This window comes from Carcharodon carcharias (genome assembly GCF_017639515.1).
Source record: "Carcharodon carcharias isolate sCarCar2 chromosome 37 unlocalized genomic scaffold, sCarCar2.pri SUPER_37_unloc_1, whole genome shotgun sequence".
Classification (NCBI taxonomy): Eukaryota; Metazoa; Chordata; class Chondrichthyes; order Lamniformes; family Lamnidae; genus Carcharodon; species Carcharodon carcharias.
Genome location: NW_024470758.1, coordinates 5,430,528 through 5,457,315, shown reverse-complemented (window position 1 = coordinate 5,457,315; position 26,788 = coordinate 5,430,528). Strand labels below are relative to the sequence as shown.

Sequence of the window (26,788 nt, the reverse complement as noted above, 5' to 3'; positions counted from 1 at the left end):
GACCCAGACCTTCCTGTCCCTTGCCATTTTAACATCCCATCCTGCTCTCATGCCCACATGTCCATCCTTGGCCTGCTGCAATATTCCAGTAAAACCCAACACAAACTGGAGGAACAACAACTCATCTTCCAATTAGGCACTTTACAGCTTTCCAGACTTAACACTGAGTTCAGCAACTTCAGACTATGAATTCTCCACTGCAAGGGATTTGTTCTATCAGTCGCTTTCTGGGATTGTAAGTGAATTTGCAACTCGTTCTGGATCTCTTAAAAGTGATGTGTGTGTACATACGAATTGGGAGCATGAAGAGACCACTCAGTCCCTCAAACCTGCTCGATATTCAAGAAGGTAATGGCTGATCTGATTTTAGCCTCAACTCCAAATTCCAGTCTACCCCCAATAATCATTCACTCCTTTGCTTATCAAGCATCTATCTACCTCTGTCTTAAGTATTTAACTACCCCATGTTAGTTTGAATATGTGTTTGACTCTTTTTCAGCCAATGCTATTGCATGTGAATGTGGAAATCGTTCTGAATCTGAAATCTCTGTTAATGCATGGGAGTGAAGCAATCAGTCTGCATCTGTTATTCTCTGGAGCTGTGTATGAGATTGGCAGGCATTCGGATCTGTCACTAGGATATATATATATATATATATGAAGTTCTCCTACTGTGAGTGAATTGATATTCACTCTAGTTCAGTCAATTACATTCTATGCCTGTGATGCAATGTCAGTGTGGGGATCATATGTGTGTCTCAGTTCCTCGTGCTTTTTTTTGAGTATGGGATTAATTCTCTATCTGTCAGTGGGATTAATTCTGTATCTATAATTCACTAGTACTGTATGAAATTGTGCGATTCATTTCTTGCTTTTCAGTCACGTGTGTGTTTGTCTGTGTGTGTGGTCTTCCATTTGTTTCTGTCAGCACCTGTTAGCATTTGTGAGTCTTGGAGTCTCTTTAACTCTATCAGTGGTACAATTGGCGTGTCATCAACAGTGGTGATGTGGTATTGCTGCTGATCCAGAATAATATTCCAGGGTTTTGAATTTCACCATGATAAATGGAGAAACCTGCTCTGGTACCTCAACTCCATTGTGTTGTGTGGCACTGCCACCGTGCTAAATGGGATAGATTTCAAACAAATCAACAACTATGTGCTTGATCTTAAAATGGCAGCAAGCCACTCAGTTCTATTAAAGGAATAAAACCGAATGGACCACTTAGCTTCAACTGGAATCCCTGTCAATCCTTACTAACGTTTTGGCACTAGTGAAGCAACAGCCTCACATAGTCATGCTCATGGGAACATTCCTGACAATCTCCCAGATACCACCACCACTGAAAGGACAGATCAGCAGCAGATATAACAGTTGCCCTGGGAGTCCTCAAAATCGATTCCAGTCTCAGGTCAACCATGTTCAAGGAATCCCCCTGCAGATTAAAATGTAGTGACGCCCACTATCCACTCTTCAGCTCATGAAGCAATACTCCTCCATGTTGAACACCACTTGGAGGACGCACTGATAATGGCAAGGGCAGAGAATGCAAGCTGGGTGGGTCATCACCAAAAAATATCCTTGTAGCACCATCACAGACCGGGTCTGCGGCAGATAGTGAGGAGAAAATCATTGTTAAACACATCCTCAACAACCTGCCTGCAGCAAATGTATCTATCCATGGCAGGAGCGGTAGGAGTGAACACCACACAGTCCCTATGGAGATGAAGACACATCTTTACATCGAGGATACACTCCATTGTGTTGTTTGCCACTACTGCCGTGCTAAATGGCATATATTTCAAACAGATCTAACACCTCTAGTCTTGGCATCCATGAGGTGCTGTGGGTCATCAGCTGCAGAATTGTACTTAGCCACAGTCTGTAACCTCATGGCCCGGCATATTCTCCACTCTACCATTGCCGTCAAGTCAGGGGATCAACCCTGCTTTAATGAAAAGGGGAGGAGGGCATTCCAGGAACAGCACCAGGCATAACTAAACCTGAGGTGTCAACCTGCTGAAGCTACAAAACAAGACAAATTTCTGGCCAAACAACATAAGCAGCATGTGCTAGTCTGGGTTGAGCAATTCCACAACCAACGGGTCAGATCTAACTGTGCAATCCTGCCACATCCAGTCATGAATAGAAGCTTCACAGATAGCCCCGTTGTCAAAGTTTGAGGAGCCCAGCACATCAGTGCAAAAGATAAGGCTGAAGCATTCACAACAACCTTCATGCAGATGTGCTGAGTGGCTGATCCATGTCAGCCTCGTTCGGAGGTCCCCAGAATCACAGATGCCAATCTTCAGTCCATTCGATTCATTCCATGTGATACGAAGAAACGGCTGAAGGCACGGGGTAACGCAAAGGTTACAGGACCTGACAATTTTCCAGCAATAGCACTGTAGGCATGTGATCCAGAACTTGCTGCGACCCTGGCCAACCTGTTCCAGTATGACTACTGCACTAGTATCTATCCAACGATGTTGATATTTGCCCAGGCATGTCCTCTATAAAAAAAAAAACAAGACAGATCCAACCTGGTCATTTACTGCCCCATCAGTCTCTTCTCGATCATTAGTAAGGTGATAGAAGGGGCCATCAACAGTGCTAACATGTGGCAATAACCTACTCACTGGCGCTCAATTTAGATTCCACAGGGACCACTCAGCTCCTGACCTCATTGCAGCCTTGTTTCAAACATGAACAGAAGAGCTGAACTCCATAGGGGAGGCGAGAGGGACTGCCCTTGACATCAAGGCAGCATTTGACAGAGTGTGGCATCAAGGAACCTTTGCAACACTGGAGTCAATGGGAATCAGGTGGAAAGCTCTCCGCTGGCTGGAGTCATTTCTAGCACAAAGGAAGGTGGTTGTGATCGTTGGAGATCAATCATCTGAGTCCCAGGATGTCACTTCAGGAGTTATCCAGGGGAGTAACCAAGGCCCAATCAACTTCATCTGCTTTAGCAATGACTTTTGTCCATCAACTTCAGGAAATGGGCATGTTTGCTGATGATTGCACAATGGTCCGCACCATTCATAACTCCTCAGGTACTGAAGCAGTCCATGTCCAAATACAGCAAGACCTGGACATTACCCAAAACCTGGCCTGACAAGTGGAAATTATCATTAGCACCACAGAAGAGCCAGGCAATGACCATCTCCAACAAGTAAGAAACTAATCATCGCTCTTTGACATTCAATGACATTGCCATTGCTGAATTCCCAACTATCAACATCCTGGTGGTTACCATTGACCGGAAACTGAACTGGAGTAGGCATATAGATACAGTGGCTACAAGCACAGGTCAGAGGCTAGGAATCCTGCGGCAAGTAACAAAGCTCCTGGTTCTCCAAAGCCTACCCACCATCTGTAAGGCACATGTCAAGACTGTGATGGAATACCCTCCATTTGCCTGGATGAGTGCAGCTCCAACCACACTCAAGCAGCTAGACACAACACAAAACAAAGCAGCCCACTTGATTGGCTCCCCATTCAAAAACATTCACTCCCTCCACCACCGATGCACAGTTGCAGCAGTGTGTACCATCTGCAAGATTCACTTCAGAAACTCACCATTCCTCCTGAAACAGCACTGTCCAAATCCACGACTACCAGTTTTTAGAAGGACAAGGGCAGCAGGCAAATGGGAACACCACCACCTGGAAATTTCCCTCAAAGCCATTCAACACTCTGACTTGGAAATATACCGCCATTCCTTCACAGTTGCTGGGTCAAAATCCTGAAATTCCTTCCCTTAACAGCACTGTGGGTGTACCTACACCAAATGGACTGCAGCGGTTCAAGAAAGCAGCTCACCACCACCTACTGAAGGGAAACTAGGAATGGCCAATAAATGCTGGTGTAGCCAGCGATGCCCACAACCCATGAATGAATATAGGGAGAACAATAAAAACAGCTGCTCCTTTCAGTATCTGGCACTGAACATGTGTTGAGAATTATTGTCTATCTGTCAGTCTCTGTCACACAGTGTATGTGATTGAGTATGGGATTCATTATGTAACATTCAGTCTCTGGGGTTTACGTTTTGATTCATTCGATGCAAATTTTCAGCTCAGTTACAGATCACTGATGTGGTAGCTATTAAGCAAGCAATGTTTCTAAGTTTTTGCCCAGTGTTAAATGTCTGTCACTGTGAACACATATGTGAAAGATATTGTATCTTTCAACCTACTACTCACTTGGGATTCGGATGTAACTCAGGTTATACTGATCAATTTGAACTGTGACACTTAGTCTGATTCTGAATAAGAATTTTGATATGGATGTAAAATGGAGATCAGTCTGGAACTGGCACAGTATTCTCCATCTGACATTGAAAATTTAGGATTAGTATGAAAGTTACAGCTTAGTTCATTCTCATCCAATTGATATTGTATCTTTTTGTTTTATAAAACTGGAATCAACGTTTGTATCTCAGGTTATACTCGCTTTCAGAATATCTCGCTGATAATGTACTTGAGTTTTGGATTTGCATCTAATGTATATGTCAGGACAGACAATGGGAATTGACACTGCAATTTATAAACCCGTGATGTGTGCAAATATTGGACTCGTACTTCACATGAATCTCAGAGTATATTATTCAGGTTAATTCTATAAACTTGAACCTGACACAGTTGTGTCCGTTTTATCTGATATTAAATTGTTGATATGGAAACAGTCTCTCCTGCTCTGTTTGATTGATGGATTGAAAATGTGACACTGGAACTGATGACCTGCCTGTGTCACTGAGCTCTGTCAGTGATAATGTACGTACTGTGAGAGGAGCTGGCGGGAATCATCATTCTAACTTGGCTGAAAACACAAGTAAACAAATCAGAAACAGATAAATCCACCGTTACAATAACTCCATCTGCTGACAGTGAGCAGCCCTTTCAGTGATCCTGTGAGTGGCTCTGAAAAGAGCCTTTGGGTTATTAGATTAAAGAATGGCCGCTTCACTTGGTCTTCGAGCTCGCAGTGACGCTGGTTTTCTTGGGCAGCAGCACGGCCTGGATATTAGGCAGCACCCCGCCCTGAGCGATGGTCACCCCTCCCAGCAGCTTGTTGAGCTCCTCGTCGTTGCGGACGGCCAGCTGCAGGTGTCTGGGGATGATGCGGGTCTTCTTGTTGTCCCGGGCCGCGTTACCGGCCAGCTCGAGGATTTCAGCCGTCAGATACTCGAGTACAGCAGCCAGATAGACCGGGGCTCCGGCACCCACACGCTCAGCATAGTTGCCCTTTCTCAGGTGCCTGTGAACACGGCCCACCGGGAACTGCAGTCCAGCCCGGGAGGAGCGAGACTTGGGCTTGGATCGAGATTTACCACCGGTCTTTCCTCTTCCAGACATTTCCACAATCTCACAAACACTTTCACAGAGAATGAGGAAATCTTCTCACATTCGTTTCTCTTATATCTTCGGGAGGAATGGTGCTGCGGGCATTGCTGATTGGTCACTTTGTGCTGCGTCTCATAATGTTCTTCATATCACCAATTAGATATCTACTGAACTCACCAATCCGGAGACCCCACGGAGTGAGGGCGGAAAATAACGGCGCCAAATTTTGATATTTCAACCGATCTTTTTCAAATTTTAAAAGCCCGCCAAATTTGTAAAAAAAAAGAAAAAGAAAGAATGGACAGAACATAGCACAAATTGGAAATGACGACGAAGTTTTATAAATACGCGTCCCTGATGGGACTATTTCATATTTTATCCCATGTTCCAAATCGCTTTTAGAATCCGTGATCCGGGGGCAATCTCGATCCTTTATGAAACACTGTTAAGACCCGCAGAAAGTGCCATTTACATTGTTCTGCAAACGGACGGTATATTGTAGATATTTATGACAGACAAAATTGAACATTTTTGCCAGCGTTGAGACTGAATGTTGCTACACAACCGGGGCTGATAGGAAATGAACTGATCGATTATTGACTCATTTGCGTTCTCTTCTCTCTCCAAAACCAGGGAAAGGGGTCGAATATTAACGCGTCTTAAAACAAAGCGCCGAGGGTGATCGGCAAGTCATTAATTTATGAGACATTATTAACAAGACTCAATAATTGAACGAGGGTTAAATCCACATGACTGAGAATTGCTGTGATTGAAACAAAAAGAAAATAATCAGATAATTCAAAATACTTCACAGTAAAAATCATAAATTTAAAAGAGAAGCAATAGCTTTTTCGGAGAGATTGTGGGTGGCTCTTAAAAGAGCCGTTGTTTCCGGTGTTGTTCAGTCCATTGGGGGGTTTCACTTGGAGCTGGTGTACTTGGTTACCGCCTTTGTCCCTTCCGACACGGCGTGCTTGGCCAGTTCCCCGGGCAGCAGCAGGCGCACGGCGGTCTGGATCTCCCGGGAGCTGATGGTGCTGCGCTTGTTGTAATGGGCCAGGCGGGAAGCCTCACCCGCGATGCGCTCGAAAATATCGTTCACGAACGAGTTCATGATGCTCATAGCCTTGGAGGAGATGCCGGTGTCGGGGTGAACCTGCTTCATCACTTTGTAGATGTATATGGAGTAACTCTCCTTCCTCGACCTTCGCCGCTTCTTGCCGCCCTTTCCTGACGGTTTACTCACCGCTTTCTTGGCGCCTTTCTTAGCAACTGGTTTCTTCTTCTCTTCAACCATCTTCAATCTCAATTTCAGACACAGAAATAAACCAAACCCCTTCCGTCCGCTCGTTAAATAGACAGTCTGACAGATACATGCTATTGAGGAATGGGAGAACAATGATTCTGATTGGACATATTTAAAACAAAAAACGTCTTCTGTTTTTTTTCCTTTATGATTGGATAGATAAATGGACCAATCATCTTTAGCTTTCTTCGCCAATCATAAGGCTCCTTACTACAATCAGGAAATACATTTTCCAAAGACCTTCTCCAGCCGGAGTTCCTCAATGTGTAAAGATACACCGGGAAATGTCGCCTGGCTGTTAGTGCAAGGGACTGTATAGGAATGTGGGGTTCCTTCAGGAATTGTGAAGCTCTGGTAATTTGCGTGATTGTGGGATTTACTCACTGTCTGATGCTGTGTGTGAGTGTGAGGTTCCTTCAATGTTTGGAGTGTGCAGGGCTGGATTTAAATGTATCTATGACTTGATAGGACCATGACTCAGTGCTGGATTCATTTGATATCCTGAGGTTCATTGTGCATCTGTCCTTTATTGGTGCATATAAGTGAAATCATTCGCTTCTTGGGTCTATGACCCAGTGCGAAATTAAATCAGTATGTGTTTTTCTCGGCCACGAAAAGTATTGCATTTATTCTGTACCTGTCAGTCTCTGTAACTGTATGTTAATTAGATTCTTTATTTGTCAGTCTCTGGCATTGTAGGTCAGAGTTGTACTGATTCTGTGTCTTTCAGTCTGTGGTACTATCTCTGAGTCTGAACTTCTCATTCACTGTCAATGTCAATGTCTGATACTGTGTGTGAATGTGAGATAAACTCTGTACCTGTCAACATCCGTTGCTGAATGGCAGTGTGAAATTCAGTCTGTATCAGTCAGTCTCCGGAAATGATGCAGAGTATGTGATTCATTCTCAACAGGCCAATCTGTTGCAATTTTTGACAGAAGTAATCCCACTGTCACTTACAGCACCAAAAACTGTTAAATGTAGAATTTGCCTCAATAAGTGGGATCAATTCTGTCTCAATCAATGGTACTGTATGGGAGCATGCAATTCATTTTGTTTCTGTTGGACTCTGGTACCCTGTGTAAGCGTTGATGCCATTTTGTAACTCAGTGCCTGATGTCTTCAGAAATGAAGGATTCATTTTGTCTCTATCAATCCTTGGCTTTGAGATACCTCTGTGTTTCTTAGTCTGTGGCATTGTGTGATTGTCAGATGCATTCTGTATCTCTACATCTCTGGGACAATTTGAGAATCATCCTGTATCTATCAGACAATGTGCTTTGTGTGATGTGGGATTCATTCTGTATCTGTCACTCTCTGGCACTGTGGTGAATGTGGGATTATTATTTTTTTATATGTGTCTTTCAACCTCCAGTACATTGTGACTGTGGAATTCATTCTGATTCTGATAGTCTCTGGCATGGTGTGTGTGCTGGGATTCATTCTGTGTTGGTCTCTTTTTTACTGTGCATGTATTGGTCTTCATACTGTCTGTCTCAGTGTCTGGTGTTATGTAAGATTTGCTGAGTAGTCTCTGGTGCAGTATTTTTTTTATTCATGGGATCCGGGCTTCGGTGGCTGGGCCAGCATTTATTGCCCATCCCTTGTTGCCCTTGAGAAGGTGGTGGTGAGTGCCTTCCTGAACCTTTGCAGTCCATGTGTTGTGGGTGCATCCACAGTGCTGTTAGGAAGGGAGTTCTAGGATTCTGACCCAACTACAGATGAATGAATGGCAATATATTTCCAATTCAGGATGCTGAGTGACTTGACTGTATGTGAGAGAGACAGTTATTGTTTAGTTATCAGTCTTTGATGCTGCATGTGACTCTGGGATTGATTGTGTATCTCTATGTAACTTTTATCTCAGGAATAGTGTTCAAAGTGCTAAGTTTAACACCTTCAAATATTTAGGAAAGTAGATTTATCATCCCCACCCTTACCTGGTTTGGCTTATATTGGATCCTAGGACCAAGCACAGCAATGAAGTTGACTCTGAACTGCCATCTACAATTGCTGAGTAAACCACTCAGTTGTATTCAAAAAGGCAGCTCAACACTACCTACCCCAGGGCAATTAGGAATGGGCCCATATCGCATGAATGAATAAAAAAACTCACATCTCCTACAGTAACCAGTTATCACTAACACTCTAGATGATTGTCAGAATTAGGCCTACCTGAAAATATCTCCACTTCAGAGTTAAGTTCACATTTTCATAGCCGGCTGACTATCTTTATTTTTAGTCGAGCAGTCTTATCCAGTGGCCTTTCTACACATAAATGTTAAAAAGTGTCAGACTTATCAACTGCTCTTTAGACCAGTAATTATCTGACCTTGTGTTGTGAGTGAGAAGAGGATGGCAGATAAATGAATCCCAATATGGAGTTATTCATATTGCAGTTGAAACCTCATCAGTAATAAGCGTTGCCTTCGAATAGCTGTGACTATTAACCTTGGGAAAGGATGGATGTTGAGTGGATATGGTCAATGTCTGTTAAGAGAAGCAATGTGTCCATGTGAATAGATAATTTGAGCTCATTGGACAAGAAAGAAATAGAAAAAGAACAGAAGGAAAATTAAACAGGCCTGTGGGGAAGAATGTGCCAGTGGGAGCAGCACAGCTGCTCTCACAGAGAGCTGGCACAGATACTATGGGCCGAATGGCCTCCCTCTGCTGTATTATTGCGAGATTCTATTCTATGTATTATGAGTCTAAGTCCAACCTATGTTTAATCGGCTATTATGTCAGAGTTTGGATTAAAATTCCATTTCTGTGAACACAGTCCTGAATGCCTGTATATCACACAATATGATTCATTGGCTGGTCTGTATGATCAGCTTCATCTAGTTTGTTGATACTCTGAGGTTTGGGGAGTGATCTGCAATGCATAGTTTACACTGCAATCTGGGTACAATATTGCAATTCAGGCAATACCTTACAAGCAGGTACTGTTTGCCTGTTCTCTTTGTCATTTAAAATGTATTTAAGGTTCTCCTTTTGTTTTGGTAACAAAGTGCCTTGCAATCTGAGGGGGTGTGTCATTTTGCTCAGCGATTTGCAAAGGTCCCACACAGGAGTTTATTACACAAAATTAGAACTTGTGACTGGGGATCATATATTAACATGGATCAAGGATTAGTTAATGGACAGAAAAAAGTGTAGGAATAAACAGGGCACTTTTGGATTGGTAGGCTCTAACTTACTCTTGATAATACATGGGCATCAGGTACTTACAACGTATATTGATGACTTAGATGGGTACTGAATCTAATATATTCAAGTTTGTTGCTGACACAAAATTAGGTGGAAAATTAATTAGTGAGGAAGACACCAAAAAGCTGCTAAGGCAGATATACAGGTTGTCCGAGTTGGTAAGAACATGGCAGATAAAATACAATATGGTGGTGTGAGTGTGCCCAGTTTGTAGGGGGGAAAATAACATGTGTGAATGTGAGAGACTGGAAGATGTTTGCACTCAGAGGGAGCTGGGTGTCCTTGTACATGAATTACTGAAAGTTAATCTGCAGGTACAGCAAGCAGATAGAAAGGGAAGTGTTATGTTCATGTTTGTTCCAAAGGATTGGATAATAGGAGTGAAAAATGTTCCAATAATACAGCACACTCGTGAGACTACACCTGGCAGTTTGGTCTCCTTACATTAGGAAGGGCATGGTTCTCTTGAGGGAGGGCAATAATTGTTCACTAGATTGGTTCCTGTGACAAGTGGATTTTTTTGTGAAGAGATAGAGTAGACTAGCTCTATGTTCCCTGGAGTTTAGAAGAATGGTGATCTAAATTATACATTTTAAACTCTTAAGCGGATTGTCAGGGTAGATGCTAAGAAAATGGTTCTCCTGACTCTGGAATCTACAACATGTGGTCACCATCTCAGATCACAGCATTGGCCATTTTGGAATGATATGAAGAGAAACTTATTCACTGAAAGTGTTGGGAATCTCTGGAATTCTCCACCCCAGAGAGATTTGGAAGCTCAGCCATTGAGTATGTACCAGACAGAGGTCAATTGATTTTGGATACTAGGGATATAAGGAGAGTGCAGCAAAGTGGAGTTGAGGTAGAACATCTGTCTTAATGAATGATGGAGTAGGTTGAATGGCCAAATAGCCAACCCCAGCTCCAATTTCTGAAGGTTTTATGCATCAGTCCATCTGTTCTCCTCGATGTGAGATTCAGGTTCATTCTGCACCAGTCAGCCTCTGGTACTATATATAAAGGTTGGAGCAATTTTATGTCTGTCAGCACCTCGCACGGGATGTAAATGTGTGATTCAATCTGTATCTGTGATTCATTCTCAATTTGCCATTCTATTAGTATTCAATTTGAATATATCATTTGTATCTGTCAGCATTCGGTACTGTACATGTGAGAGATTCAATCCGTATCTGTTGGACTTTGTGATGTGTGACTGGAATTTACTCTATGTTTACCACTTTGCGATACTGTGCGTGTTTTCTCCTTAAGTAACTGCCAGTCTTTGGTAATTGGTGTCTGAGTATGTAACTGTGAAGTCTTGGCCTGTTTGTAAGGCATTCTTTCTGTATCTATCAGGCTCTGGTACAGAATGAGCATTTCGGACTCAACCTGAATTGTTCAGTGGTACTGGAAATTCATTTTCTACCTGTTAGTCTCTGGTAGTGTTTCTGTGTGGGGGAGTGTCTGAATGGGGATGTGCTTGCCCATGTGTGTTTGTATCTGTAACTAATTCTGTATCACTCAGCCTCTGACACTGAGTTTACATGTAGGACTCTGGCTGTATTTGTCAGTCACTGGTGATATGTGTGACTGTAAATGGAGGATTCTTTCTATAGCAGTCAGAATATTGTACAGGGTTTGAGTGTGGGATTATATTAATATAGTTCAGTGGTCCTGAGTGCAAATATGGGAATCATTCTGAAACTCCCATTCTTTAATGGTGTGTGTGTGTGTGTGTGTGTGTGTGTGTGTGTTTGATGTGAGTTTGTGACTATCTTTCACTGTCAGTGCTACTTTATGTCTGTGTCAGATAAATGAAATATTATTCAAACTTGGGAATTTTGAGTGTAGTATTTAGTATGTATCTGCCAGTTTCTGGTACTGGACATGGTGTTGAGAATCTTTCTGAATTTGTCAGTCTCTGCTACTCTGACAGTGTGGGATTCATTGTATAACCTTCAGTTTCTGAAACTGTTTACAAGTCTAGGTTCAGTCCATGTTGAAATTTCAGAACAGAAACAGGCCATTGATACTGTAGGTTTTAATAAAGTAATTGTGAGTTTGACCTAGTATTAAATCCCTTTGTGTGTGAACACAATTGTGAAAGCTCAGGTATCTTTGGATCTAACACTCCATTGCTGTGTAAGTGTAATTCACTTTGTAAGAATCAAGTTGATACATTTTCATTCAATCAGCCTGTGAGAATTTTAAACTTGCCTGTTGTGCTCAGTTTGCTCTGTGAGACAGAATACAGTATCTGCCTTTTTTACTCTGAGCTTTTCAGACAGGTATGTGATCTCTGTCTCAATCTGTACTAATCAAATTGTTATTGTACCTTGAGGTTAATTGTCCAGGTGAGTTTCAAACTGGAATCTGCGTTTGCAGCTGTGGTTATACGATATTTCAATGGCATTTCAACACTCCACCCTGTTCTCATACCCACATGTCCGTCCTTGGCCTGCTGCAATGTTCCAGTGAAGCTCAACACAAACTGAAGGAAAGCACCTCATCTTCCAACTAGGCAGTTTACAGCCTTCCGGACTGAATATTGAGTTCAACAATTTTAGATCATGAACTCTCTCCTCCCTCCCCACCCCCTTTCTGATCCCCCTTTTTTCCAATAATTTATATAGATTTTTCTTTTCCCACCTATTTCCATTATTTTTAAATGTAATTCCATTCATTGTTTTATCTCTACCTTTTAGCCTATTTTGATCCCTTCCTCCCACCCCACCCCACTAGGGCTGTCTGTACCTTGCTCATCCTGCTTTCTACCCTTAATGTCACCTATTAGCACATTCCTTAGATAATATCAGCACCTTCAACACCTCTTTGTCCTTTTGTCTATGACATCTTTTGGCTATCTCCACCTATCACTGGCCCTCTATCCAGCTCTACTTGTTCCCCCCTCCCCCCCCCCAACCAGTTTCTCATTCACCTCTTGTCTATTTTTCCTTAGTTCTGTTCAAGAGTCGTATGGACTTGAAACATTAACTGTGTTCCTCTCCGCAGATGCTGTCAGACCTGCTGAGTTTTTCCAGGTATTTTTATTTTTGTTTTGGATTTCCAGCACCTGCAGTTTTTTGCTTTTATCCAAGGCCTTTCTGCTGTTTGCAGGCCCTTAATGCTGTGCACGTTTCATCTGATAACCTTTAACTGCCAATGTGCTTAGAGATTTTAACTAATTAATTCCCTTTCAATAAACTCTTACTGTATCCCTTTATTCCTCCTAATAATTACTGTATCCCTTTATTTCCCCATAACATCTCCGTTAGCACATATTTTAGATAATATCACTACCGTCAACACCCCTTTGTCCTCTTGTCTATGACATCTTTGGCAATCTCTTCTTGGCCTCCACCTATCACTGGCCCGCTATCGAGCTCTACTTGTCCCAACCCCCTCAACCAGCTTATATTTCATCTCATTTCTATATTTTTTTAGTTCTGATGAAGGGTCATACGGACTAGAAACGTCAACTGTATCCCTCTCCGCAGATTCTTGTCAGACCAGCTGAGTTTTTCCAGGTATCTTTGTTTTTATTCTAGATTTCCAGCATCCGCAGTATTTTGTTTTTTTTTCAGAAATGTTCATTGTTGCTTTGTGGAGAGAAAACAGCAATGATTTTCAATAACAGCTTCTTGCCATTCTGTCTCCCTCCTCCCACGAGGCTGCTGTTTGTTCCCTGCCCCTGGGAGCGGGGTCTCTCCATTTGCGGCTGTTTGAAACCATTTTCTTCCAGTCCCAGGCAGAGCTGGGGGAGGGCAGCGCATCACTGCCTTTAACAAACACTCGGATCTGCACTAAGCTGCTGGAACCTACAGGACTCACGGAGCAAGAGCTGGAAAGTGGCGTGAGGCTGGATCAAACTATTTTGGGGCTGGTGCAGACACGATGGGCCGAATGTCCTTGTTCTGTGCCGGACATGTTCAATGTTTGAGTTTCCGGAACTTGTGCAGCATTCTGCGCATGCGCGCAGCCCTCCCCAGCACTGCCTGTGAGTGGAAGAAGATGGTTTGAAACAGCCGCTAATGCAGAGACACATTTTACACAGCGGCTTTTTGCTTTCACTTGAATAGTTAGTCCATGGGAGCCGCAATTAGAAATCTGACCGACACAATTAATTCCCTGTTCCGTCACTCATTCCCACTCCTGGAACAGTGGATTGTTTCTGGATGGCAGGAAATTGTTGTAACAGGAACAAAGTCCCTGGTCTTTAGCAGCTGAGTGCTGCAGGACTGCAGTGGATTCAGACATTGACTCTGTTTGTCTTATCTTTTTGTTATTCATTCACGGGATGTGGGCTTCACTGGCTGCACCAGCATTTATTGCCCATCCCGAGTTGCCCTTGGGAAGGTGGTGGTGAGCTGCCTTCTTGAACCTCTGACTTTGCCGTTCTTCGGAATGATTATTAATTTAATAATTGTTTTGGTTTCTTTGTATCTTCGACCTCACCTCTTCTTAAATTATAATAAACACTTTTTCTTCCGATAGGCAAATACTTGAAAGCAGCAGAATAAATGTCGTGATTCGACAACACAAGGGGAAGTGCAGTCAGCTCCTCACACACAGTAAGTACAGTGTCACTCACAGGGAGCAGAGGTGGCCAAGAGGTTAACTTGGTGGAGTTCTGATCCATTGTACTCTGTAATCACAGTCACCGAGTCCAATTTTAGTTGATGGTTCACTAGGCTGGTTGGTGAAGATTTAATCCAAATTGGCAGGGGATCGGTCATCAATTAACAGCAGAACCAGAAAGTAATAAGGACAGAGAGGAGGGTGAGTGATGGATAATACTGGAGAAGGAAGCAATGCCATATTCGATAGGGGCAGATTAAGAATCCCTATGAGGAATGCAAAGACCAGTTTACAATGCATGTATGTAAAAACAGTGTGATAAATGAGGTTGATGAGCTTGAAGGACAAACAGCAATGTGGGAATATGATATAGTGGCAATGAAGGAAACGTGGTTTAAAAAGAGGGAGGACTGGGTGCTGAATATTTACAAATATGGTTTTCAGGAAAAGATCGAGAAGGAAAAAGTGGAGGTGATGGTGGCAGCACTGATCAGAGAATCAGTCTTAGCTGCAATTACATTATTACCAGATAAAACTGAGAGATACAAACTCAGATTCTAGTTTGAAACTCACCCAAATTATTAAACTAAGGGATACTATATCAAAATGATTAGTACAGATTGAGATACAAATCACAGAGCAATCCAAAAAACCCAGTGTCAGACTGATAGATGTTGTATTAATTCTATCACTGCAAACTGAGCTCAACAGCCAAGTTTGAAATTCTCAGTCAGAAAAAGACTGAATGACACAGTGTTAATTTGATTAGTATAAACTGCATTACACTGGCATAACAATGGAGTTTCACATAAAAAAAATACATAGAACGGGATTTCACATAAGGACAAACTTGCAATTATTCCATTAAGTCAAGAATATCAATGGCCTATTCCTGTATTGAAATTTCAACTTGGAATGAAGCTGGTAAACTGGTAAACAATCCAAAAGACTGAAGGCGATGTAATGAATCCCACACTATCACAGAGTAGCAGAGACTGACAGATTCAGAATCATTATTGATCAGATGTCCATTACCAGACACTGACAGATGCAGACTGTTACTACACTCACCCACAATACCTGAGCCCCAATGACACTAATCAATCTGACACACACATTTGATACCAACGAAAGTCAGAAATTATCACAAATACACATGGAATGACACACACAGACACTATTAAAGAATGCTACTTACAGTCTGATTTTCAGATTTGCATACAGGACGACTGATCTGTCTTAACAGAATCTAGATAATCCCACGTTCAGACCCAGTAGCACTCCTGACGGAAACATAAATTCCACATTCACATGCAGCACCAGAGTTTGACAGAAGGATAATCAAGCGCACCTAAACTTGCATGCACATGCGCACACACACAGTATTACTGTCACAGAACACAATGAGGTTCAGCCCTTTGAGTCTACATCAGGCCTTCAAATGAGTGATACATCTAGTGTCATTCCCCACCTTCTGCCCACAACTCTGCACATTCTTCCTTTTCAGGTGATAATCCAATTCTCTCCTGACTGCCTTGATTGTATCTGCCTCTAGCAGTGTCAGGACCCACATGTGAGATTTTAACCACTCGCTGCATGAAAAAGTTTCTCCAAAAAGTATCCATTGCTTTTGTCAATTACCTTAAATCTGTGCTCTCTGGTCTTTGTCCCATCCAATTGTTGGAACAGTTTTTCTCAATCTGGTGTGTCCAGACTCATCATAAATTTTGAAAATCTCTATCCTCTCCTCCCAACCTTCACTCCTCTGAGGAAAATGGCCACTGCTTCATCAACTAAGTTCCTTATTCTTCACAATATGGCTCACTTACACATGCTAGAGGCTACATATATCCATGTACAGGGCCCTGTTATCAGCAGGCAAAAGGAACATGTCCATTGTACCTACCTTGAATTAAACAACAACATGCAGGGCAACAGTTGCTTGGTGAATTCTTCATGGCAACACCTTGAACAATTGGAATCAACTTGCCAACCAATCAGCACCCCTTTTCTCATGCAGTAAAACTTCTTCCTCCTTTGACTTATTTTAGCTCTTTTTTTTGTTCATTTCCCTTTTTTTTCTATGTCCCTCCTAGAAACATAGAAAATAGAAGCAGGAGTAGACCATTCGGCCCATTGAGCCTGCTCCACCATTCATCATGATCATGGCTGATCATCTAGCTCAATAGCCTGCTCCCGTTTTCTCCCCATATCCTTTCATCCCCTTCAGCCCAAGAGCTATATCTAACTCCTTCTTGAAAACATACATCTCCTGCCTATCCCACTCAAATAATCTATCCACGTTGTACAGGACTGGCTGCCTTCACAGACATCAATCATTTCCACTGAAACTTAATGCTTCCCAGGGTTAATTGTCTCAGCCAATGCTGACTACTAATGGGGGTTTCAACCACAATAGAGATAACTTGGCATCAGTTTCAGTCTGCAAAACTGTTACAAGGCAGCTTTATAAATCCTCAGTTTTATCATGGGATCCACCCCACTACAGTCAGATCCTATTCTCTTCTCTATTATCCTTTACATTCTTTGATAGCAGATATGGTTTCCTTCAGCTCTGTCTGTTCCCTATTCCAATCCTCCTACTGAAGTATACCTGTTTTTATTTGATTACTCTTCTGAAATGACTAATTAACTAGTTTGGTTCCAGTTTAATATGTTTCCTGCTGTTGTTTGCTTGGTTTAAAACATCATTTTCCAAGTTCACACTTCCAATGAGAAGCCTGATCTGTCCAGGATGTAAATGACACACACACACATTTCCAACCATTGAATTTAATTTGCATCCAGACATCCATTTTACACTATTCATTAGTGAGACTCATCATTCACATCATGAGGTCAGATAATTACAGGTTTAAAGTTCAGTTGATAAGTCTGACACATTTAAACATTTATATGTATCAATGCCGCTTGATAAGACTGACAATCTTTTGTTGTATTGTTGAAAAGAAGGAATGGATCATGAATATTTGAATTTAAAGCTGGAGTGGTGAAATTTTCAGACTGTTGGCTGTCAGAGATGTGAGATTTCTTCTATTAAATCACCGGATGTGGTCCCATTCCTAATTGCCCTGGAGAAAGTATTGGTGAGCGGCCTTCTTGAATAGAACTGAATGGTTTGCTTGGACATTGTAGATGGCAGTTCAGGGATAAGCTGATAACTGAGGTTTGTTCTGAGATCACATGTAAACCAGGCTGGGTAAGGATTGGGATGGTAGTTTTACTTCCTAAAAGGTTTAAGATGTTAACTCATTTCCAATACCATGTCTGAGATAACTATTGAATATAGATACACAATTAATCCCAGAGTCACAAGCAACATCAAAGATTGAGAGCAACAGAATAAACTCCACATCCACAAAGAACTGGACACTGTGAAGTACCCAACAAATCCAACACGTTTCCAAGCACTAACACATACAGAATGAAGTCCAAGGCACTCACAGCACCAGACATACACAGAAACAGAATAAATCACACACTCACCGACAGTGCCAGAGATAGACAACTGCAGAATGAATCCCATGTCTCACACAGTGGAACTGACTGATTGGTACAGAATGAACCTCAAACAGTCCCAGAGATGTAGAGATGGAGAAAGAATCTGAAATTCACACGGTGCCACAAACTTACACACACACAAAACATTCATGAACACACGTTCAGAACTAAGGTTTGATAGAGACAAATGAATCCCACAATCGTGCACAGCATCAGGAATTGAGAGTTACAGAATGTATCTAACACTCAGACAGAGTCCAGGAGCCTGACAGAGACAAAATCAATCTTATTCTCACATACAGTATCGCCACCTGGTAGAATTAATCCCGCTCTCACAAACATGCTACCGATTTACAGAATGAATTCCACTCTCACATACAGTACCACAGCAGACAGAATTAACCCCACATTCACATGTGGTATCAAAGACTGACAGAATGAATCCTGCTTTCACATACAGCACCACCGCTGGACAGAATTAATCCCACTCTCACATGCCGTACCACAGATTGACAAAATTAATCCCACTCATACTTATAGTACCAAACAGAGTGCAGCTGATCTAGCTGGCTAAAGACTTGAGTTTGGTGAGGGGGGAGAGGTAAGTGTTAATTTTGTTCTTAAATTTTGCTCTTAAAATCTAAGCTAGTCTGTAATTAGCAGCAACTGGAAAGTACTGTGTAAAGAGGCTAAATTCTTTCTTTCCGTTTGGACAGGGCAAGCTCAGTCTCAGCTGTCAGAGTTGAGTAGTTAATTAGCTAACTGGTTCAATCTGATAAACGTTAACTGTGTTCCTCTCTGCAGATGCTATCAAACCTGATGAGTTTTTCCAGGTATTTTTGTTTTTGTTTTCAATCTGGTTACTGTTGCCCCAGTTCAGCTTACTATAAATTCAGGGTTCTTTAGTGCAGCCAAGGTTGACTGAGTGCAGCTGAGCTAACTGAGTGAAGACTTGGAGTTTGGTGAGATTGGATCTCAGTGAAGGGTGGGGGAGGAAAGCAGGTAAATGTTTCCTTCTTCTATCCTTCTCACCCCACAGGAATTGGTCCTTGCTCTACTACAGGGAAAGGAGCTAGCTGTTTGATGAATATCCGGTACGTGTATAAGGTCGATTCTATCCTTAACGTTGAAAATAGTACACAAATTTGTGGTATAGAAAATAAAATATATAAGAATGTAACATAAATAACTGAATAACATAATTAAGTAATTATTTAAAACACATTAAGGATGGCATGATAGGTGATGTGTCCAGACTGCAGCATGTGAGAACTCCTGGATAACATTGTGATCCAGAGCAAATGTCTACAGTAAATGGTAGCAGCTGGAGGAAATTCAGCTCAGATTCATTGAGCTGCAGACTCTGTGACACATCAGTGAGAGGGGAAGTTTCCTTGATGCTTTATACCAGGAGGCAGTCACACATCTTAGAGTAGGTTCTTCTGATTTGGTCAGGGACAGGAGGGTGTGACTGTGAATGAGGCAGGTAATGGGACCCAGAGGGCAGGATTGTGAGCCTCTGCAATGGTCCAATAGGTTTGATGTTCTCCCAGCTTGTTTGGATGAGGGCAGTGGCTGCAGGGTAGATGAGCAAACTGACCATGGCACCGTGGTACAGGAAGCCATTTAAGTTGGAGGAACAAAAAGGAATGTAGTGGTAGTATGGGGCAGTATATTGAATGGGAATGGCACTGTTCTCTGTAGCAAAGAGCAAGAGTCCAGACGGCTCTGTTGCCTGCCTGGTGCCAGGGTTTGGGTCATCTGCTCAGGGCTGGAAAGCAATTTGCAGTGGGAGGCGGAGGATCCAGTGATCATGGTTCATATAGGTATCAACAACATGGGCAGGATGAGGAAGGAGGCTCTGCATAGTCAGTATGAGGAGCTAGGCACAAAATTAAGAAGCAGAACCTCAAAGGATTATTACCTGAGCCATGTTCAAACTGACATAGGACAAATAAGATTAGAGAAATGAATGCAAGGCTCAAGGACTGGTGTGGGAGAAGTGGGTTCCAGTTTATGGGCCACTGGCACCAGTTTAGGGTGTTCTTTCAGATTTTTCTGTACCGTTGTGGTCTACACCTGAACTGTGCTGGGGCTGGTGTCCTCACAAGCTGCATAACTAGGGAAGTAGAGAGGGTTTTAAACTGTATAGTGGAAAGGATCACATTTTCAAAGAGTAGACACAAGGCAAGAAAGAAAGGTATTAATATGGGAAGTGATAAACAGACCATGACAGGAAGGGACAAATAGCATAAATCTAAGAGTAAATCAGCGGATAAGCCATGTATCTAGAGAAACATAATAAAAGGACAAAACTAAAGGCTCTGTATGTAAACACATGTAGCATTTGAAACATAACAAATTAACTGATAATATAAATAAATAAGAATGATCTGATAGCCATCAGAGAGGCATGGCTACAGGATAACATAGTTTGCGACCTGAATATTGAAGGGTATGTGATATTCAGGAATGAAATATGTCAGGAAAAGGTGTAGGGGTGGCTCTGTTAATTAATGATGGTATTAGCACATTAGAGAGGGATGACCTAAATTCAGAAATCCAGGATGATTCAGGTTTGGGTTGAGACGTGAAATGACAAAGGCAACAAATCACTTGTGGGACAGGTGCCTATTTAACTGCACGGTAGAACAGAGTATAAAAGAAGAGATCATGGGAGCTTGTTAGACAGGTACAGCAATAATCATGGGAGATTTCAATCTGCATATCGACTGGGAAAATCATATGGACAAACGTAACATAGATGAGGAGTTCATCAAGTTTTTTTGGGATACTTTCTTAAAACAGCACATTCTGGAGCCAACCAGAGAGCAGGGTATTCGAGACCTGGTATTGAGCAATGAGACATGATTAATTGAGAGCCTCATAGTGAAGGTACCTCTAGGTAACATCGTTCATAACATGATTGAATTTTACACTCATTTTGGATGGAGAAATAAGTGCATCCATGACAAGTATTTTTAACTTAAATGAGGGCATGAAAGCAGAGCTAGCTAAGCTGAACATCACCCTCACATTCCTGTCTGCCCCCGATAGCCTTTCACCCCCTTACTAATTGACAATCCATGCAGCTCTACGGTTAAAATATTCAAAGACTCTGCATCCACTGCCTTTTGAGGAAGAGAGTTCCAAGACTTACTGCGCTCAGAGAAATAATTTCTCCTCATCAATGTCTTAAATGAGTGACCCATTATTTTTAAACAATGACCCCCTAGTTCTAGCTTCACCCAAAAGAGGAAACATCATCTCCACATCCATCCTGTTAAAACTCTTCAGGATCTTGAAGGTTTCAATCTAATCACCTCTTAATATTCTAAATTCCAGTCACAAAGATAGGATAACCCGTCCAATTGTTCTTCATAAGACAACCTGCCCATTCCTGGTATTAGTTTAATAAATCTTCCTGAACTGCTTCGAACACATTGAAATGTTTCCTTTAAATAAAGAGACCAATACTGTACACAGGGCTCCAGATGTGGTCTCACCAGTGCCCTGTATAACTGATGCAGAACCTCCCTCTTTTTTAAATCAATTCCCCTCACAATAAATGCTAACATTCTGTTAGTTCTCCTAATTACCTACTGTACATACATTCTAACCTTTTGTGATTCATGCTCTAGCACATCCAAATCCCTCTGAATCACAGAGCTCTGCAATATCTCACCATTTAGATAAGGAGCTTCGTTTTTATTCTTCCTGCCAAAATGAACAATTTCACATTTCCCCACATTATACTCCATTTGCCAGAGCTTTGCCCACTCAAACTTTCTATGTCCCTTTGTAGCCTCTTTAAGTCCTCTTCACAATTTACTTTCTACCTATCATTGTGCCATCATCAAATTTAATAACCATTCCTTCAGTCCCTTCATTGAGTCATTTATATACATTGTAAAATGTTGAGGGCCCAGCAATGATTTGATGGCTGGCATGGACACGATGGGCTGAAGAGCCTGTTTCTGTGCTAGTTAACTCTATGACACTGATCCCTCTGGCACTCCACTCACCATATCCTGCCAAGCAAAAAGGACCCATTTGTGTCAGCTCTCTGCTTCCTATTAGCTCACCAATCTTCCATCCATGCCAATATGTTAGCCCCTACACTGTGATCTTTTTATTTTCCACAATTACCTTTGATGTGGAGCTTTATCAAATGCCTTCTGGAAATCTAAGTACAGTGCATCCACCGGTTCCCCTTTATCCACAGCACATGTGACTCCATCAAAGAACGCCAATAAATTGGTTAAATATGATTTTCCTTTCACAAAGCCATGTTGGCTCTGCCAGATTGCCTTGAATTTTTCTAAGTGCCCTGCTATATTTAATAATAGCTTGTAACATTTTCCCTATGACAGATGTTCGGCGAACTGGCCTTTAGCTTTCTAATTTCTGTCTCCCTCCCTTTTTGAATGAAAGAGTTATGTTTGCTATTTTCCAATCTAATTGAACCTTCCCCATATTTGGGGAATTTTGAACATTAAAACAAATGCACCAACAATCTCACTTGCCACTTCTTTCAAGAATTTGGGGTGAAATCCATCCAGACCTGGGGATTTCACAGACCGATGCTCCAACAATTTTCTCAATACCACTTCCCTGGTGATTGTAATTTTCCACGAGTTCCTCCCTCCCTTCCATTTCCTGATTTACAGCTTTTTCCAGGGTATTACTTGTGTTGTCTATGGTGAAGACTGAAGCAAGATACCTGTTTAGTTCATCTGCCATCTCCCTATTTTGCATTTTCAATTCCCGAAATGCTCTTTCTATAGGACTAACTCATTTCTTATTTAAACATCGACATAAACTCTTCCTATCCATCTTTATATTACTAGCTAGCTTTCTCTCATACTCCATTTTTTCCCTTAATATATTTGTCATCTTTGCTACTCCTAATAGTCTTTACAATCTTCTGACCTGCCACCCATCTTTGATTTTACTTTAAGTTTGATACCGTCTTCATCTTTCTTAGTAATCACGGATGGTAGGCCTTCCCTTTGGAATTGTTGGTTCTGATTGGAATGCATGTATTTTGTGCATTCTGAAATATCCCTTTAAATATCTGCCACTGCCTATCCCTTGGCCATGATCTTACTTAATGGCTGAACAGGCTCGAGCTGCTGAGGGGCCTACTCCTGCTCCTGGTTCGTATGTTCAGATCTATTTTAGTACCACCGACTGAAAGAATTAATCCCACTCTCACATACAGCACCACCGAATGACTGAATTAATCCCACTCTCACATACAGCACCACCGAATGACTGAATTAATCACACTCGCACATACAACACCACCGAATGACAGAATTAATCCCACTCTCACAGACAGCACCACCGAATGACTGAATTAATCCTACTCTCACAGACAGTATCACTGACAGAATTAATCCCACAGTCGCATACAGTATCACTGACTGAAGTAATCTCACATTCAGCACTGAAGATGCAGAATATGTTCAAAAGATTCCCAGATATTGACAATGACTCACATTCCCATTCAATTCCAGAAACCGACAGATACAGACTGAATTCCACACTCACATTGTGGATCAGATGTTGGCATGTCCAGCATTAATCTCACACTCAAACACAGTCCCAGCCTCTGAGAGTGAATGAGAAGTGCACACTCGGATAGTAGCACAGGCTGAAAGATATACAATCAATGCCACACTGATCTACAGTGTCAGAGACTGAGAAACACGGTGTGAATCATTTGTAGTTCAATAAGCTGAGAGGTACAGAATAAATCCTGCACTCACATATTGAGGCCGCAGGTGACAGATACGCAGTTCATCCAAAATAACATATATTCCCAAATTGAGAATGGATCCCCCGCTCACTCACATGCATCCTGAACTGACAGACGCACAATGAGTCTTAAACACTCCCAAAGACAGGTACAGAATAAATTCTACACTCACACGGCATACCACAGCCTCAACCCCCTACCACTCACACACAAATACTCAATACACAATATCCCAGTGAGTAATTCGCACACGTTACAAGAGTTCCAGGAGGAATCCCGCATTTTCCGTTCAGTCCCTCTGTGGAGAAGGGCTACAACCAGACGACAATTCCCGGTGTATCTTCACAAACTGGGACTGGAGAAAATCCTGATAAAATGTATTTCCTGATTGTAGTAAAAGGGCTAATGATTGGTGGAGAAGCCGAAATTTTATTGGTGTCTTTAAATATGCAATCAAAGAAATGTACAACATAAGTGGCTGTTGTTCTTTTTAAATGTCCAATCAGAATCATCGTTTCCCCATTCATCATTAGCATAGATCTGTCAAACTGTCTACTTAATCGGCGCTGGGAAGAGATTTCTTTTATTCTGTGTTTGAAAGTGACTATGGTTGATGAAAAGAAACCAGTTCCCAAGAAGGGAGGCAAGAAAGCCTTAAAGAAACCGCTAGCCAAGGGCGGCAAGAAGCGGCGAAAGTCGAGGAAGGAGAGTTACGCCATCTACATCTACAAAGTGATGAAGCAGGTTCACCCCGACACCGGCATCTCCTCCAAGGCCATGAGCATCATGAACTCGTTCGTGAGCGATATTTTCGAGCGCATCGCGGGTGAGGCTTCCCGCCTGGCCCATTACAACAAGCGCAGCACCATCAGCTCCCGGGAGATCCAGACCGCCGTGCGCCTGCTGCTGCCCGGGGAACTGGCCAAGCACGCCGTGTCGGAAGGGACAAAGGCGGTGACCAAGTACACCAGCTCCAAGTAAAACCCCACAACTGACTGAAAGACACATTCACAACACAACGGCTCTTTTAAGAGCCACCCACAATTTCCCTCGAAAAAGCTATATGATTTCTTAACTTCCAATTTATGTTTTTGCTATGAAGCATTTCGAATTGTCTAAGTGTTATATTGATCACGTTTCAATCTCAGAGATTCTCGGGAATGTAGATTTAACCCTCGTTCAATTGTTGGGTCGTTAATGATGCCCCATAAATTAATGACTTACCTCTCACCCTCTGCGCTTTGTTTTAAGACGCGTCATATTCGACCCTTTCCCTGGTTTTGGAGAGAGAGCGAATAGAACGCAAATGCTTCAGGTTCCAGTTCTGTTCAAGTTTGGACTCAATAATCGATCAGTTCATTTCCTATAAGCTCCGGTTGTGCAGCAACCTTCAATCTCAACGCTGGCAAATTTACTCCAAATATGTTCAATTTTGGCTGTCACATATATCTACAATTTCCCGTCTATCTACAGAACGATGTAAATGGCACTTCCAGCCGGCTGCTAAGAAGCTTTCATGACTGATCGAGATTATCTCGAATTGATGCCGGATTCTTAAAGCGAATCTAAAATTTAGGATAAAATGTGAAATAGTCCCATCAGAGAAGGACATTCGTAAAAATTTTTCGTCAGACCGTGTTCGCTTTTATCTGGAATTTCTATATGAAATGTATTTCTTGTTCTATAAATATATCGGCGGTAATTTCGACGTCGAATAAAAAATAGATTCCGTAAGTTTGCGCCGTTATTTTCGACTTGTTTTCAGATACACATAAACATCAGAAACTGAAATATACAAACAACTGTAGTCCAGGGAAAGAGAGAGAGATGAGGTGAATGTAAGATTCGAATACTAAATACTGAATAACCATCTCCAATTAGTACTCGGAACGTCAACTTTCTTCCTCTCCGTAGATGAGATTTTCCAGGTATTTTTGTTTTAGTTTCAGATTTCCAGCATCAGCAGTATTTTGCTTTTATCCAATTAGTACTCTGTTCGAGCCGTTCTTTTTTGTCTTTTTTTACAAATTCGGCGGGCTTTTAAAATTTGAAAAAAAAATCAGTTGGAATCTCAAAATTTGGCGCCGGTTTTTCCGCCCTCAGTCCGTGGAGTCTCCGGATTGGTGAGTTCAGTAGATATCTGATTGGTGATATGAACAACATTATGTGACGCAGCACAAAGTGACCAATCAGCAATGCCCGCAGCACCATTCATACCAAACCTATAAGAGAAGCGAATGGGAGCACATTTCCCCATTCTCTGTGAAAGTGTTTGTGAAGTTGTGGAAATGTCTGGAAGAGGAAAGACCGGCGGGAAAGCTCGCTCCAAGGCCAGATCTCGCTCCTCCCGGGCTGGACTGCAGTTCCCGGTGGGCCGTGTTCACAGGCTCCTGAGAAAGGGCAACTATGCTGAGCGTGTGGGTGCCGGAGCCCCGGTCTATCTGGCTGCTGTGCTGGAGTATCTGACGGCTGAAATCCTCGAGCTGGCCGGTAACGCGGCCCGGGACAACAAGAAGACCCGCATCATCCCCAGACACCTGCAGCTGGCCGTCCGCAACGACGAGGAGCTCAACAAGCTGCTGGGAGGGGTGACCATCGCTCAGGGCGGGGTGCTGCCTAATATCCAGGCCGTGCTGCTGCCCAAGAAAACCAGCGCCGCTGCGGGCTCGAAGACCAAGTGAAGAGAACATTTTTTAATCTAATAACCCAAAGGCTCTTTTCAGAGCCACTCACAGAGTCTGTGAAAGGGCTGCTCACTGTCTGAACTCATTTCATTCTGGCTCTGAAGACGCGTAATGCCCATTCGGAACGGTAACTCTGTCCCCACACAGATGCTGCCAGACCTGCTGAGTTTTCCCAGCATTTTCGTTAACAATACTGGCTTTGCTGCACAGGATACTAGTATGAAATCGCCCGACATGCCTTATAATCCGTTTTCAGTTGGTATTCTTTTTACCTAATCTGTTTATAACGCGGGTGGAAAGCTATTGATGGGCAAAATGACCGTGAATGCCGACAGTTCCGGGTCTCACACATAAACATCATGAACTGTATGGG

At 42.3% G+C, this 26,788-nt stretch overlaps 4 protein-coding genes across 4 annotated transcripts; 2 read left to right on the top strand and 2 right to left on the bottom strand.

Moving 5' to 3' along the window:
- Window positions 1-4,967: 4,967 nt before the first annotated feature.
- LOC121274502 (late histone H2A.2.2-like) lies at window positions 4,968-5,454 on the bottom strand. Its single transcript, XM_041181842.1, has one exon. The coding sequence runs from the start codon at window positions 5,358-5,360 to the stop codon at window positions 4,968-4,970; it is 393 nt and encodes a 130-aa protein (XP_041037776.1). The 5' UTR covers window positions 5,361-5,454.
- Window positions 5,455-6,098: 644 nt separating this feature from the next.
- On the bottom strand, window positions 6,099-6,697 carry LOC121274546 (histone H2B). Its single transcript, XM_041181885.1, has one exon. It carries the CDS (start codon window positions 6,643-6,645, stop codon window positions 6,268-6,270), a length of 378 nt encoding a protein of 125 aa, XP_041037819.1. The 5' UTR covers window positions 6,646-6,697; the 3' UTR covers window positions 6,099-6,267.
- A 17,625-nt stretch (window positions 6,698-24,322) lies between these two features.
- LOC121274552 (late histone H2B.L4-like) lies at window positions 24,323-25,460 on the top strand. The gene has a single exon (XM_041181891.1). It carries the CDS (start codon window positions 24,338-24,340, stop codon window positions 24,710-24,712), a length of 375 nt encoding a protein of 124 aa, XP_041037825.1. The 5' UTR covers window positions 24,323-24,337; the 3' UTR covers window positions 24,713-25,460.
- A 559-nt stretch (window positions 25,461-26,019) lies between these two features.
- LOC121274538 (histone H2A-like) lies at window positions 26,020-26,412 on the top strand. Its single transcript, XM_041181877.1, has one exon. It carries the CDS (start codon window positions 26,020-26,022, stop codon window positions 26,410-26,412), a length of 393 nt encoding a protein of 130 aa, XP_041037811.1.
- Window positions 26,413-26,788: the final 376 nt, after the last annotated feature.

Bases quoted from the DNA above. Each gene is read 5' to 3' on its own strand.
- LOC121274502 (XM_041181842.1), bottom strand. From the start codon at position 5,360: ATGTCTGGAAGAGGAAAGACCGGTGGTAAATCTCGATCCAAGCCCAAG.
- LOC121274546 (XM_041181885.1), bottom strand. From the start codon at position 6,645: ATGGTTGAAGAGAAGAAGAAACCAGTTGCTAAGAAAGGCGCCAAGAAA.
- LOC121274552 (XM_041181891.1), top strand. From the start codon at position 24,338: ATGGTTGATGAAAAGAAACCAGTTCCCAAGAAGGGAGGCAAGAAAGCC.
- LOC121274538 (XM_041181877.1), top strand. From the start codon at position 26,020: ATGTCTGGAAGAGGAAAGACCGGCGGGAAAGCTCGCTCCAAGGCCAGA.